At 46.0% G+C, this 14,384-nt stretch overlaps 5 protein-coding genes across 5 annotated transcripts; 3 read left to right on the top strand and 2 right to left on the bottom strand.

The window, feature by feature from the left end:
- Positions 1-5,112: 5,112 nt before the first annotated feature.
- SNOG_00058 (hypothetical protein) lies at positions 5,113-5,737 on the top strand. The gene has a single exon (XM_001790703.1). It carries the CDS (start codon positions 5,166-5,168, stop codon positions 5,577-5,579), a length of 414 nt encoding a protein of 137 aa, XP_001790755.1. The 5' UTR covers positions 5,113-5,165; the 3' UTR covers positions 5,580-5,737.
- Positions 5,738-5,931: 194 nt separating this feature from the next.
- Positions 5,932-6,397, bottom strand: SNOG_00059 (hypothetical protein; the record flags this gene model as incomplete). The annotated part of the gene is made up of 2 exons (XM_001790704.1): positions 5,932-6,002; positions 6,277-6,397. 2 exons carry the CDS (start codon positions 6,395-6,397, stop codon positions 5,932-5,934), a joined length of 192 nt encoding a protein of 63 aa, XP_001790756.1.
- An 857-nt stretch (positions 6,398-7,254) lies between these two features.
- On the top strand, positions 7,255-8,487 carry SNOG_00060 (hypothetical protein; the record flags this gene model as incomplete). Its single annotated transcript, XM_001790705.1, has 1 exon — positions 7,255-8,487. One exon carries the CDS (start codon positions 7,255-7,257, stop codon positions 8,485-8,487), a length of 1,233 nt encoding a protein of 410 aa, XP_001790757.1.
- A 70-nt stretch (positions 8,488-8,557) lies between these two features.
- SNOG_00061 (hypothetical protein) lies at positions 8,558-11,991 on the bottom strand (the record flags this gene model as incomplete). The annotated part of the gene is given in 9 exon segments (XM_001790706.1): positions 8,558-8,778; positions 8,881-9,769; positions 9,869-10,201; positions 10,224-10,297; positions 10,391-11,430; positions 11,478-11,615; positions 11,662-11,765; positions 11,817-11,854; positions 11,874-11,991. 9 exon segments carry the CDS (start codon positions 11,989-11,991, stop codon positions 8,558-8,560), a joined length of 2,955 nt encoding a protein of 984 aa, XP_001790758.1.
- A 531-nt stretch (positions 11,992-12,522) lies between these two features.
- SNOG_00062 (hypothetical protein) lies at positions 12,523-14,086 on the top strand (the record flags this gene model as incomplete). Its single annotated transcript, XM_001790707.1, is given in 2 exon segments — positions 12,523-12,695; positions 12,715-14,086. 2 exon segments carry the CDS (start codon positions 12,523-12,525, stop codon positions 14,084-14,086), a joined length of 1,545 nt encoding a protein of 514 aa, XP_001790759.1.
- Positions 14,087-14,384: the final 298 nt, after the last annotated feature.

Here is a 14,384-nt window from a genome sequence, read left to right on the forward strand (position 1 = left end):
AGGTTACTATATACTATAATACTATTCTTAAGTTTAGTCTTGTTACCTGCTAACTATCTTAAATCTAGTACAGTAGCTAGATTATAGTATTCTAGGCTAAGGTTATATATATAGTATATTGCAAGTAGTGTTGCGTAACTAAGAGAGCTTTTTATAGGTAGGCGGACTAGATTACTAGTAGTATTATAGATAACTACTTCTATAGTTTTAGCGTTAAGAAGTAAGGCGTAGACTCTAGCTGCATAGAGTAGATTCTCTAAAGGATCTATAGCGTAGTTATACGCTAGTAAAAGAAAGTGTTTATAGTATGCTAGTACTTTAATAGCAGCTTGCAGTAAGATCTTAATTGCTCTTTTAGTAACTAGTTTGCAGATTTTGCAAGTAAGTATATTCTTTAGAGTAATAATAAGTAAGGCTAAAGCGCTATAGCAAAGAGGTTATTTTAAAACCTAGCTTTATAGGTTAATAATTGCTTGCTGCGGGACGAGGCTATCTATACTAATAAGCAAATTAGGAGCAAGGATATTCGCAATATTAACTTTAAGACGCTATAGAGTATAAACCTATTTGCCTCTATATATTTAAGATAGAATATAAATTATAAGGTATGCTACTTCTATAATTATATTTAAACTTAGTTCTGCTCTCTTATATTATATAGGCAACTTTAGAGTTTTCTATTTAGCATTTAGAAAGTGCTTCTTAATAAAGTCTCGTTGTTCTAGAGTAAGAGCTACTTTAGTATTAGAGATTACTACTAAGTCCTATACGTCTCTTTTTAAGCGTATATTTATCTTTAACTTAAACTAGTTTTGCACTATTATTATACCTTTAATTAGAGAAGAGGCTATAGACTTAATAATACGCATCTTTCGTAGTTCTTATATATTAGTAGCAGAAGTTCTATTCTATAAAGTAGCATTTTCTATAATAAGAGCAGTTACTATATATACGTAATGCACTTATGCTTATTTATAGTAGGCTTCTCTAATATATAAATATAGCTAATTTAAAGACTTAAAAACTAGATTATATTTAGTGCAGGTACTTTAGCGTATACCTTTTCTTTGCCTAATAGGCGACGTTAGTAATATAACGTACTAGTAGTAAATATTATTATTCTTATCCTCTTTATTATTAAAGAACTAGTCTTGTAAATTAGGATAGTTCTAGTCTAATATATAAGAAGCCTAGTTACTAGGACTAAAGTCTTAGAAACCTTATAAACTATAGTCTTTATTAGAAATATGTCTAGCAGCTACTTATAGAGATTCTAGAGTAGGCTTAGAAGCTAATTTAAGAAAATCTAGTAATTAGGATATAACTATAGTGTTATAGCTAAGGTTACTAAGTTAGAGAACCTAGTTATAAAACTAGCTATAGGCTCCTTAGACTTTGTTATATAGTCGATTTCTATTGCTAAGTAAGCAGCTTTCTTATGCTTAGTTTCCTAATGCGCCTAAGTAGTTATTATAGTTGCTATTATAGCTAGTTATATTATTCCTATTTAAATTCTTATAGTTTTGTAATTCTAACCTATTTAACTAATATTAGTTAGTCTAATAACCTCTGCTTCCTTACTATAGTTAGGCGTTAGAGTTTCCTCTATAGTTACTGCTATTCTAATAGCCTTAAGAGTAAGAAGGTGCGCTTCTGCTTTAATAGCTATTATAATTATTATAATAGCTATCTAATAGGTATACACTAGCTTACTGCTTAGAGCTATTATAAGATTAGTTATAGAGAAACTTACTTAGCATTGCTTTCTATTAAAAGATGTTGCTTAGTTTATACTTTTAATCTTCTATTATGCCTAAGAAGTCGTTAGATATTATAGAAGATTCTAGGTTCTAAAGATGCACGCATATCTTTAAATTAAGCAAATTCTAGGCGTATATAACGTATTAGTTATTATTATTATAGCTATACTTAGTATTCTAATAGAGACGCTTTACTTAGAGAAACTATTCTATAAGTAAGCGTTCTTCTAACAGATCTTTAGAACTAAATTTCTAGCGCTAGAGGCGTGCAAGAGCTTAAGAGAGTTATATACAGAAGTATTTAAGCTTCTCTTCCTAGTTATTAAGACTATTTTCTTCTAGCACTTTAAGGCGTTAGTTAAGACTAAGATTAGATTAGTACTATAGAAGAGCAGTGCTTTTAAAATATTAATAGAGCCTGTTACGCACTATATGCTCTGCTATAGTTTAGCTAGCGATATATAGCTTTATAGCGTTAAGAAAATCTTAGATGTTATAGTAATGCGTTTTACTAGCTATATTAACTATATTATTAGAGTACTTATGCGTTAGCAGACTAGGATAAAAGAAACTAATTTATTCTAGTTAAAACTTTAGTAAACCTCTTATAGCCTTTACTTTAGTATTATTATTAGCTATCTTCTGCTCTGCTAGAGTAAGAGCACGCAAAGTGCAACTAAGCGCTAAGTATAGATTCTAGTATAGTTATCTATTACTAGAAAAACCTATATTCTAGTAGAGGTTCTAATAGCTAGAATTTATAATATAAGTTTATTGCCTTGCTAGGTAATTCTAGTATAAGGTCTCTATGCTGTTATGCGCTATTAGTAGTAGACTAAAATTATTATAGGCTTAACTATTCTCTCTAGATATATAGAAATTATTATTGCATCTAGCAGTCTTCTGCATAGATAGTAGAATATACTAGAGTTATAATAAGGTAAGGTATTTCTTTATTACGCTAGTTATTTCTTGCTAGAATTAGGCGAATATATCTATTAACTTACTTTATATAACTAATTATAAGCGTGTAGATGCAGAGTATACTTTACTATAGAGAGAAACATCTTAGAGTGCACTATAGCATAAGCTGCGCCTAGATAAAGATAATAGTAGCAGTAGCATCTAACCTGCTAGAGGTATAAATTCTTCTACTAAAGGCTATAAGTTATATAAGCGTATGCAGTCGTTTACCTAGCTATTTCTAGAGCCTTAGCCTAACTAATCTTAGTATTTATCTTATAAGATTCTCTAGCTTTTAAGTTTCTCTAGTAGTTTAAGGTTAGAGTTACCTAGTATAAATAGAAGTTACAGCAGTTAATTAACTGCACTAGCTTCTCTAACCTTAGCAAATTATGCAGAAAGTCTCTAATAAATAGCTAGATTGCTTGCACGAATTTATCTTAAGAAGAGGCTATTAAGAGAAGATAATTAATAGTTAGGCGCTGCAGATTGCAATAGTGCAGGCTTAAAGGTATTCTCTTAGTATTTATCTTTGCAGCGTTAGCTTGCTATTATAGTTTAATAGAATCTTCTTATGCGCTTTTTCTTCTTGCAGCATTTATCTAGAGCCTAAATAGAGAAGAGTAGCTAGGCAGATAGCTAAGAAGGCAGAGAGATCTTAGTAAAAGCAGATAATAGCAGAGAATTTAATTGCCTCTAGTTAAGTAGTAAGAATAGAGAAGGCAGACTACTACTTATGTCTAAAGTCTATTACTTTCTATAACTGCTAAAGAAGTTTTATAGAGAGATAATTAAGGTTATTATTATTATGCCTTATATCTATTCTCTTATCTAAAGCTAGCAGTTAAAGGTGTTACTAGCGCAAAAGACTTAGGTAAGTTATTTAAAGATAGAGAACTTCTTCTTAGTATTCTTCTTAGCTACGCGCTGCTCTTTAGAGTATGCTAACTAGGCAATAGAGTAACTAAGCGCGTCGTTATTTTTAAATAATAGTCTTCTTAGAGAGGCCTATACTAGGAAGCCTTTATCTAGGAGAGTAATATTAGCTTGCGTTTTTCCTTTAAAAGAAGTTAGAGTATAGTATAGCTTAATAATAGCCTATGCTGCCTTAAAAAGGTTCTCGTATATAGCGTCTCTCTGCTAAGTACTCTTGTTTGCAAATATAATAATGTTGTATGCTTAAACGATGATATCTCTAGAGAGCTCTAGCAGAGCAGAAGGTATATAAAGAGATAAGCTTAGTAAGGCAGGCTTAGTATATAAAGAGAAGTACGTTTAGTATTTATTTTAATAGTAGAGTTCTCTAAAGAGATATAATTAGTTATACTAGAAGAATAATTAAAGCTAAGCTACTTTAGAACAAAGCTGCTTAGGTATGTTTATTACTTATATAACGTATACTAAAATTGCAATTAAAGAGTATAAAGTATAGGAGTTACTACACTATAGTTATAGTTCTATTAATAACTTAGTATAAGTTATTCTTATAGCGTTACGTTGTTGCAACTACTATATTGCTACTAGGTATATAGTTACTATAGTATGCAGCAAGCAGCAATTGCTAATATTCTAAGAGAGATAATAGTAAGTCTAAGCTTGCGCGCAGAAAATGCAAGTGTTAGTAGTAGGCGCGTAGGCAATAAAGCTACGCGTTATATTTATAATTATAAGGCGCGTTCTAATTGCAGTCTAACGTAGTTCTTCTTTAATTATATAAGTTGCTAAGAACTCTAGTAGTTCTGCTATATTATAAATCTGCAGCGCGTATATTCTAGTTTAAGAGAGAGCTTAGAGTAGGCTGCAATCTGCTAAAATAGTAATATTAACGCATGTTTAATAAAGTATAATGCGCAGAGCTAGGTTTAGCTAGAGAGGACCTTATTAATGTAGAGCAGCTAGAGTCTGTAATATAGAGAGCTACTTGCGCAGGAGTCTAGCACTATAAGGCTAGGAACTTAATAGTAACTTAGTATCAGCGCGTTATAAGGCGCTAGAAACAGAATTAACAGAGGTGTTTAAGTAGATATAATGTATATCTTAGCTACTATCTGTAAGGACTATAGAGGTGGTTTTGATATATTGTATAGTTCTAGCCTGCTAACTAGCCCAGCAGAGGGGATTACATAGGGGACCCGAGCACAGGCCCCATCTTGGCATCAGTCACCTGACAAGTAGTGTGCTTGCCGGAACTTTCTTCTACCTCACGCACAACCCTGAAGTACTGAGAACGGCTACAGAGGAAGTTCGGTACGACAAAATTTGTCAGACAAACATGGATGGTAACTAACTTTCGTCATCAGCTCGACTTTCACGTCGCCCTCTGAAATTGTCACTGGTACCAAACTCAATTCCTGCGCTTACTTGTACGCCTGCATTGAAGAGACTCTACGCCGCGCTGCGCCGGTACCAAGCCACTTACCTCGAGTTGTTCTGCCCGACGGCATGACCATCGACGACGAACATTTTCCAGCTTCCACTGTCGTCGGCGTTCCCATGTACGCCATCCACCACAATCCAGCCTACTTCCCTGACCCATTTACCTTCGACCCTTCACGCTGGATCGAGTCGTCAACCACCTCTCCTGAAGCCATTACGGTTGCTCGTAAGGCCTTCAATCCGTTCAGCATCGGGACTCGGGGGTGTAGCGGGAAAAGGCTGGCGTATATGCAATTGAAGCTTACGCTGGCACATGTGTTGTGGCGGTTTGACCTGAGACTTGCACCTGATGAGCCGGGACGAGGAGGTGGTAAGGAAGGACTAGGTATAGGGAGGGAGAGGGAAGATGAGTTTCAGATGTACGATGCTTTGGGTTTTGGGCGGGATGGGCCGATGGTGGAGATCAAGTGTAAAGACTAAGAAGCGAGATGTATGGTCAGTTCTGAGTCTGCAGAGGTATCAATGGACTTTAGAGGACAACCTCTTTTGCAACTGTCGACCCGATGTGGAGTAGACCGGGTGCAGCAGGTAGCAGCTTATTACATAGTCTGAAGCTATATACAGCGCCTTACCTTCGCATTTAAAGCGTACCTATCGATCCTGTGTATAGCTTCAGGTTGTTGTACACCCCTGTTTATAGTTGATAGCATGTCATTCAGTGCTTCTTGATGCCTTCGTAAAGCGGCGTTGCGCGTAGCAGGCTGACTAGGAGACCAAGCGGAGTCATGCACAAACGAGAATTCTACCTGCACCCCCACTTCGTCTAGCCTATCTAGCCCATGTCTGTGAGCTTGTTGGTCCCACACACGTCTCGCAACGCGAACGACGTGCGCAATATCGTTTCTGGTGGTCATCAGTACCTGCTGCTCTAAGATTGTTACGAATATAAACGATTTAGTAGTCCAAATAAAAATATGCTTCCAATCAAATGGCAAGATGGCCGAGCGGTTAAGGCGCTAGCTTCAGGTGCTAGTAGAGTAATCTGCGTGGGTGTAAGTTTTCTCCAAAGTTCCTTGCTTCGACTCATCGTTCTAACAAAAAAACAGTCGAGTCCCACTCTTGTCAACATTCTTCTTTTTGCCCATGAAATGGATTTTTAGAATATTTTTTGGTCCACCGGCAGGTTCCATCGCTCGAGGATACATTTGCTGGCCGCCAAATTTTAGTGTTCGTATGTACCCTGCTTCATCCGAAGCTGTGTGAGGCGGGGGTTCTGCCACGCGAGAGCGGGGGGCCATGATGCTGAGACCGGGTCTGTGCTTCAGCTCATCGAAAGCGCGTCGCGTTGAACGTTGTGATGAACAATCTCTCACACGCTTTTCGAAGGTACGCCACGGAGATTCCCTCTATTTAGATACTATGAACGATGATAGTTATGAGTTCTTGTGGTGGATTTGTTTCAACATGCACTGATAAGCACGCCCAGCCCTTGGACGCCTCAATGATGCTTCGCGGCTGATCCCCTCCTTCCCGCCCATATGAACGGAAGAAGTTACGTTTTGTAATGTTGTACGACTCTATATTATTGCTCGTTACCGGGTATGAACCAGTTCCAATAGTCCTGAGCATTGGACTTTGACGAATGCTCTGCAAGGATGTCGATCAGCAGCACAGTGTCGCTGGTGCGATTTTGCATTACTTTCACATTGCTACTATATGTTACTGGTATTGATGCGTCTCCATCTCTGGTAAGCATTGAAGAGCATAGGGTAAAAGGTAACTCAATCCTCTCCTCGAAAGACCGTGGTCTAACTTACTAGACGACACGTCTGCCTATGAGGCCGAACATCAGAAAATCCTCCACAGACTCCAACCGCTCGAAGTCTTTCCACCACTGGCAAATCATGAAGCTACGAATCTGCCCGACCATAGGTCCGACAACACACGTGGTGCCCTCACTGAGCTTCGAGACGCTCTATCGAACATGCAGGATCAATACTTCTCCCTATGGCTTGGAAAGTGGACATCGGCGATAGATTGGACAGCGGCTGTTACGAATACGTACATTTCAGCGACATTGTCTTCATTGACACGCTCACACGACGTAACGTCTGAGCACAGTCAAGATGGGAAAGAATTGGACAACGATATCAACATGTACTTCGCCCAAACGACTGCATTCTACTACGGAGAGGAGGCATTTGCCATAAGGATGCAAGCCTACGATGATATCCTCTGGGTCGTCTTAGAGTGGCTCGAGAGCATCAAATTCATCAACGAACACTCGTCTACCCAGAACCAGCCATGGCACGCCCAGCAGTTCATCCCAGCATTCTCCCACCGCGCGCGCATATTCTACCAACTCTCCGAAGCCGGCTGGGACTGGCGCCTTTGCGGCGGCGGCATGACATGGAACCCACGCCTCCTCCCCTACAAAAACGCCATCACAAACCAGCTCTTCATCGCCGCAAGCGCGAGCATGTACCTTCACTTCCCCGGCGACGACAACTGTAGCCCCTTCCTCTCCGCCTCCAACGAATGCAGTCGCCGCCCCCACGACCCAGCATTCCTGAAGAACGCCATCGACGGCTATACTTGGCTGAACAACTCGGGCATGCGGAATCCTCAGGGCTTGTACACGGACGGATTCCACATCAGCGGCTACCGCTCGAATCGCAGCAAGACGACGTGTGACGAGCGCAACGAGATGGTGTACACATACAACCAAGGCGTCATCCTCTCCGGCCTGCGCGACCTGTTCGCAGCCACGGGCAACGCCGCGTACTTATCTGACGCGTTCGTCCTGATTGCCAACGTCGTGCGCGCGACGGGCTGGGGCCGCAAAGACGGCAAGTGGGCTGGTCTCGGGCGCAACGGCGTCCTGGAAGACTTTTGCGATGCGCGTGGGACGTGCAACCAGGACGGACAGACGTTCAAGGGCGTGTTTTGGCATCATTTGGTGGCGTTTTGTCGGCCGCTTGGTTTGCAGGGCGGGGCGAGCGAGGAGGTGCATGGGCAGAAGTGCAAGGCGTTAATGGAGTGGGTTGTGTGGAATGCGAAAGCTGCGCTGCGCACGAGAGATCGCAGGGGAAGGTTTGGGGAGTGGTGGAGCGCGGCACGACGGTCGAATCTCGCGGGTGGTGATGAAGAAGGCGGTGGAGTGCTCCCAGATGGTGCGGTCGATTATCGAAACTACCCGGCCCTGCTCGCGGATTGGAAGAAAGATGAGGTGGCGCGAGAAGATGTATCTCAGCACAGCACAAAGCCAGCAACGTCAGGCGATCCAAGTTCTCGCGGCCGTGGACGAACAGTCGAAACACAAGGCAGCGGCTTGTCCGTCGTGCGAGCCATGTACGAATTCTTGAAGCTGAGTGAGAAAGAATCATAGTTTGGAACATTTGGTTTTTACTATTCATTCAATCCATACTTTTTCAGTGCTTTGCTCGTTTCCTCACTATTTACATGATGCCCAACTCACCAAAGCCCTTGACAACATCCTTATCCACATTTGCCAACCAATCTTCTTGGAACCTCTGCTCGCCTCCTGCCGCTTGCACCGCTTGTTGCAATTGCTCACGCACGAAAGCAACGAGGTTGATTTGGTGCACGGGATCGCTGTAGATGAGTTCGCGCTTGCGTATATCCTCAGGGGCCTCGGGTTCGGTTGGATGATAAGGTTCTGGCGGCCAAAAAAGAGAGCTAGAAGGTATGTGTTAATCGATTGCACTGTGGAATTGTGGGGAGGGATGGAAAACATACTCAACACTCCTGTCATCCATACCATCCAACAACTCGCCCAGGACGTCCGTCCAAGCCGTCATCAGACTCTGCAATTTGGGCAACATGAGTCCTGCATCTTCTCCTAAGAGTCGTGTGAGGATGAGCGTCATCAATTTCTTTCCTGGGCCGTCTCCGATGTTCTCGATGTGACTGAACCATTCTTCAAGTAGCCAGTCCCACACACCCTCACCACCCACAGACCTTACTGCAGAAAGCAAGGTAGATGGGCTAGCGAGTCCTACCCGCGCTAAGACGGTGAAATAGTCTGTCTCAACAACACCGTCGACAGCGCCAGCTGGGAGTTCTCGATACGGGCCGTGGGATTGATGGTGTTGCCATGCGCCATGTAGACCCTCCAGGACCTTTGCGAGGAAGCCTGTAGAGATGAGGTCTTGAGTGAGAATCTTGACAGCATTTTCGCCGCCGACACCTTCTGCGCCGCGAATAATGCATTGTACCAGGTGCGTCATGATGCCGTTGGCTTCTGGTTTCAAGGTGCCTTGCAGTTCGGCAAGAGCTTGCAGGATCGCAGGACGGAAGCTGTCTGCGAGAACGGCGGCGGGCGCTAGGAGGAGGTATGCTTCTGCAATCTCAATAGCTTTGCGGAGAGTATCGTTGTCCATCGTGAACAACGGCAGTAGATACTGCAATAGGTTAAGGAGTTCAGGAGGCGTAGGCTCAGGGGCTGAAGGCGTCTGTGCAATGATCGATGACCAGAGATCGAGCGCATCTTCGAGCAGGTATACTTGGGTCTCCGAACCGGGTTCTATAGCAGATTGGATGATGGGTAGGAAGGAGACGTGGAAGACTCGCGAGTCGGCTTTCATTGCGTTTGTGAGACGGGACAGCATAGTCAGGATCGCCTGCTTCATTAGATGCTCATCTCCAGACTGTTCCCATAGGGGTGGGAGGAGAGAGACTATGCTGTTGGCGTATGGTGTGATCTACTTGTGTTAGTATGTCATGCACGACTGGGATCAAGCACTTACATTGTGCTCCAGTCTTTCCACGACAATGCTGATCGTATTCAGCAACGCCATCTTCGTTTCGGCCAACTCGACTTCTTGTACTAGGGCCATGAGCCGATCTAACGTGACTGGCGCGTACGGTAGGAAGTTTTCTGCACTAAACTCCCACTCATTTGCTATTTCCATAAACTTGCGGCCAGCCGTGACTCGAACTACCTGATCATTCAATGGATCATTTTTGTCCATCAGATGCTGGAAGATTTGGTAAACGATCGGCTTCTTCTCCTTTGCAATTTTGATAGATATCCATTGCGAGATGATAATGGCAATCCTGCGTCGAATGATGTTGTAGCCCTGTTTCTGTTTGCCTGCTTGCGGGGACAAGCGTGTTCTCAATAAAGGAGTCGAAGTCGAGCTGATCGTGAAGGACATCGGCGGCAAGGCCAATAGCTGTGTATACTGAATCTTTAAAGAGCACGTCCTCATTGTCCGGCGCTGCTCGAAATTAGCGGAAACTATGCCTCGTCGGGAGTAAGTACTCACTTGCAACAGTGTAAAAGACTTGGAGCAGAGGCTGAATGATCAATTCTTTGAAATTCTTCGCGAGGTCTAAGAATAGCTTCTCGGCGCATGGACGGATGGCGAACTCCCAATCTTCGCCGCCTTCTTCCATCTTCTCCCATTCATCGGGGTCTTCCTCCCACATGCGGAGATCGCTGGGTCGGAAGACAAAGAAGCGGGTGACGATTGCGGAAATCATTTCTCGTACCAGGTCGTCAGTTAGGAGCTGTGACTTGATCTCACTAGTTGCTTGCGCTCTCTCGTCCTTTTCCTGTTGCTGCTTGTATCGAAAGCTCTGAGCAGGGTAGAAGACCATCTTCACACATGCACGGATGATGAGGAGCCCTTTTAAGCCTAAACGCTCGAGAATGGGCGTCTCGTCGTCGGCATCTCCATCAGTGCCAATTTTCGCACCGTCTAATGACTTGGAGCCCCAAGTCTCGCCTAGTTTGGAGACAAGACTCCAGTAGTCGCGTACAAGATCTAGCGAATTTGGTAGAAGAGCGAACGCTGCAGGATGAGTTACAGCCATATTCATATGTAGCTTTGACAACTGCAGCAGATGCTTTTCGACTAGCTTCTGAACACTGGGAGCAAGAGGCGACTCGTCTGACGCGACGTATTGGAAGAAATCCCCGAAGTGCGTCCGGCTCATTGTCCAGAATTCTTGGACATCTTTCTCGCGACCCGGAAAGTCGTATCCTGCAATGAGTAGTCGTCGGATGACCTTGATAGCGAGGAGACTAGTCTCGATGCTCTGAATAGCATCTCCTTCGTCGTCTCCGCCATCGCGGAAGAAGGACTGCCAGCTTTGTACCTTGCTCACGTATATAGTGCCCAGGACATTGAGGATCTCTGGCGCAACGGCTTGTAGGTTCTGGCGTGTTCGCATTAAACGGCCTGTAGATAATTCCTTGACAATATACAGCACGATGAGTAGGGCGCGAGGAAGTTGGAGGCGGTAGGCATTAGGGTCGGTCGAAGCGCGGAGGATTTGGAGTAGCTGCTCGAAGAGATCTGGCCTGGTACATGTCAGGAAGTGGGAGTGGTGGTGCAGGTCTAGACTGACCAGTCATTGGGGAACTCAAAGCGCACAATCTTGGCAACGACGAGAGCGTTCTGCAGGGCCAGGCGCTGGTCGGCTTCGTTGACTGCACTCTCGAGTAGCCGCGATCGGATGGCAGCTTTGTCTTCTTTGCTCACGGCACTGCTATGGGGTCAGCCATGCGCCTCCGACGGACTGGGGGACCTACTTGACCGCAGTCTTCCGCCAGTATTTGTCGATGCCGTTCTTGAGTTGAATGATGGCGAAGGTAAGCGGACTTCGATTGGGAGAGACTTTGTCGAGGAAGACAGACTGGGAGCCAGTTAGTTGAGGAAAAGGTAGCCCCAGGAAGTCGTAACATACCTGCAGCAGTGGGTAGAAGCCACTCGACTTCTCCCATGCTTGCAATTGCTTTCGTGCCAGTCTGGATCTGGTTTGGGTCCGTCGAAGATGCTGAGCGCAGGACATGGTAGAGGATGCCCTCGGTCAAGGGATTGGCCTCGCCGGGCACCTCTATGGCGCTGAACTCGGCGTTCATGTTTGGCGCGGTGTTGATGGTCCCGCAAGTGGTGGGGTACTTGAGTTTGGAAAGTCTTCTACTACAAAGCAAGCCTAGGCGGGGACTTGTACAGAGTCGCAGTGATGTCCTGTAGAAGTTGGATAGCGGCGAGTCGCCCTGCTCACCCAGGCCGCGTCTATGTTGGGGAAAGGGCCAGTCTGAAGCGCGTTACAAAAAGTTCCCACGTGCGTCACACCGCGGACCCTGGCGATCGCTGCTGCCGCCATAACGTTGTGGTCGCGTTAGCCTACACTCCCAGGCACAATTATACGTGTTGACTAGAATCTATACAGCGTCACAGACACTATCCGTCTGCTCATTAGGTACACTAACGAGATGGTCCGGCCAAGATGCGCGCACCTCCAGGTTGTCCGCATCCTCGCCTAATCTGCTTGTGCATCGGTACCTCGGCCCAGCCAGTCCAGATGTCATCCCATCACGCTATCGCGTCTCCCCAGCACAACTCCCTTCACCACCACCCACGCCATCGCACCCTCCCAATGCCCCCAAATGCCCGCCGCCGACTTCGCCGCAGCGCAACAACGCATCGCCGCCCGTCGCGCCCAACGTGCCGCCTCGCAACGCGCCCATCATGAAACGAGCACAAACTCACGCGCCATCCGCCTCCCCTTCGGCCTGAGCAGCGCCTGGGATGCGATCAAGGGCCGCAGCGGCACATCTCCGTTCTTCCGTGTCGGGCAGGTCGACGCCGAGTTGGCTTGATGAGGAACTTCTAGATTTGCTCAAAGGACAAGTCGGCGAGGGTTTGAAGTATTTCGGCAGCCATATAACCGACAACTGGAGTCCGGAGATCCTCCTTGCCCTGCGGTGCATACTCTTCAAACTCTCAATATGGGACCAGAACGCGAGCTACGGCGCACATCTACAGGGCCTGCGATACACAGATGCGCGCAGCTCAGCGCCGAACCGACCGCCGCCAAAGCCCTGGCAGAAGGCTGCATATGGGCTCGTCACGGTCGGGGGACGATATGCGTGGACAAAGTGGGAAGAGTACCTCCTTGCTAGCCAGGAAGATTATACACGACCCGAAAGCCCCCAACTCAAACTCATGTCGGCGTTGACCGAGCGCTTCAACTCCGCACACGACGCCGCCTCTCTCGCCTCCTTCCTCGTCTTCTTGGTCAACGGACGGTATAGGACGATAACAGACCGCCTGCTACGGCTACGTCTGACGCCAACATCACATTCCACATCCCGCGAAGTCTCCTTCGAATACCTAAACCGCCAACTCGTCTGGCACGCCTTTACCGAGTTCCTCCTCTTCCTCCTCCCACTTGTCGGCATATCGCGCTGGCGTCGCATCCTCGGCCGCTCCTGGCGCAAGCTGCGACTCTCATTCCTCGCACTCATCGGCCGCTCAAAACCCACCTCTCCTGATGACGAGGAAAGCGAATCGAAACAAGGCGAACTGGGCTTCCTTTCTCGAACGCACCTGCGCAATCTGCTATCGCGACCAGAATCTCTATCACACAGTCCGAAGCCGACATCATCGCCAGCTCGGCTTGGAGGCGGCGTCGTCGTTGGCTCCGCTGCGACAGACATAACGAACCCATACGAAGCCGAGGGTTGTGGGTGCATCTACTGTTTCGCATGCATCGCCCAGCGTATCGCCAACGAAGAAGGCGAAGGCTGGACCTGTCTGCGCTGCGGCGAAACTGTCAAGGAATGCCGCCCATGGACCGGCGACATCATTGAAGAAAAGCGGCCCGAGAGGCCAGAAACGCGGGACTCGACTGCAAATTCCAAGGTCGTCGGGTTCGCGACCGCAGAGTACAGCAGCACTGAAGAGGAAAAGGCCGCGCTGAGACAAGTCGATCCCATGCCTGATTCCTCCCCTGCTTTACTCCCCGAGCAAGACGACGATGGCCTCGAAAAGACGCGTGGTCTGGATCTCGGCGAGAGTCTGGCGTTCACAGAGAGTTCCGAGTGGGCGCGCGCAAGCGAAGACCGCAGCGACAGCAGCGAGCCCGAAGACACGCAGAGCGAGGAGTATGACGAGGACGAGGAAGAAGAAGGCGAGGAACTGGCGGGACTTGGTTACGATCAATATTAAGAGAAAAAGGGGGGGTGAATGGGATGGGAGTGGCAGGTTCATTGTAGTATATTTCAAGACTCTTTACAGCTATTTCTCGCGGAGTCTACTCATTGCGCATCTGGCGGTTTCTCGCGCTAGAATTGGATACCCTTTGTTTGATGAAACTTCTCTCGCTTTGTGACTGCCGTGACAGCGCTGAAGTACTTTGCCTTGAAGAGTGACTGTATGCATCCTTGACGCGTACTGAGACGCTTCCGCTGCGTCTGCCGAAGCAGCCATTTGTATGGGGCGGATCGGACTGCCTCTGAAAAGCGCA

This window comes from Parastagonospora nodorum (genome assembly GCF_000146915.1).
Source record: "Parastagonospora nodorum SN15 chromosome Unknown scaffold_1, whole genome shotgun sequence".
NCBI lineage: Eukaryota > Fungi > Ascomycota > Dothideomycetes > Pleosporales > Phaeosphaeriaceae > Parastagonospora > Parastagonospora nodorum.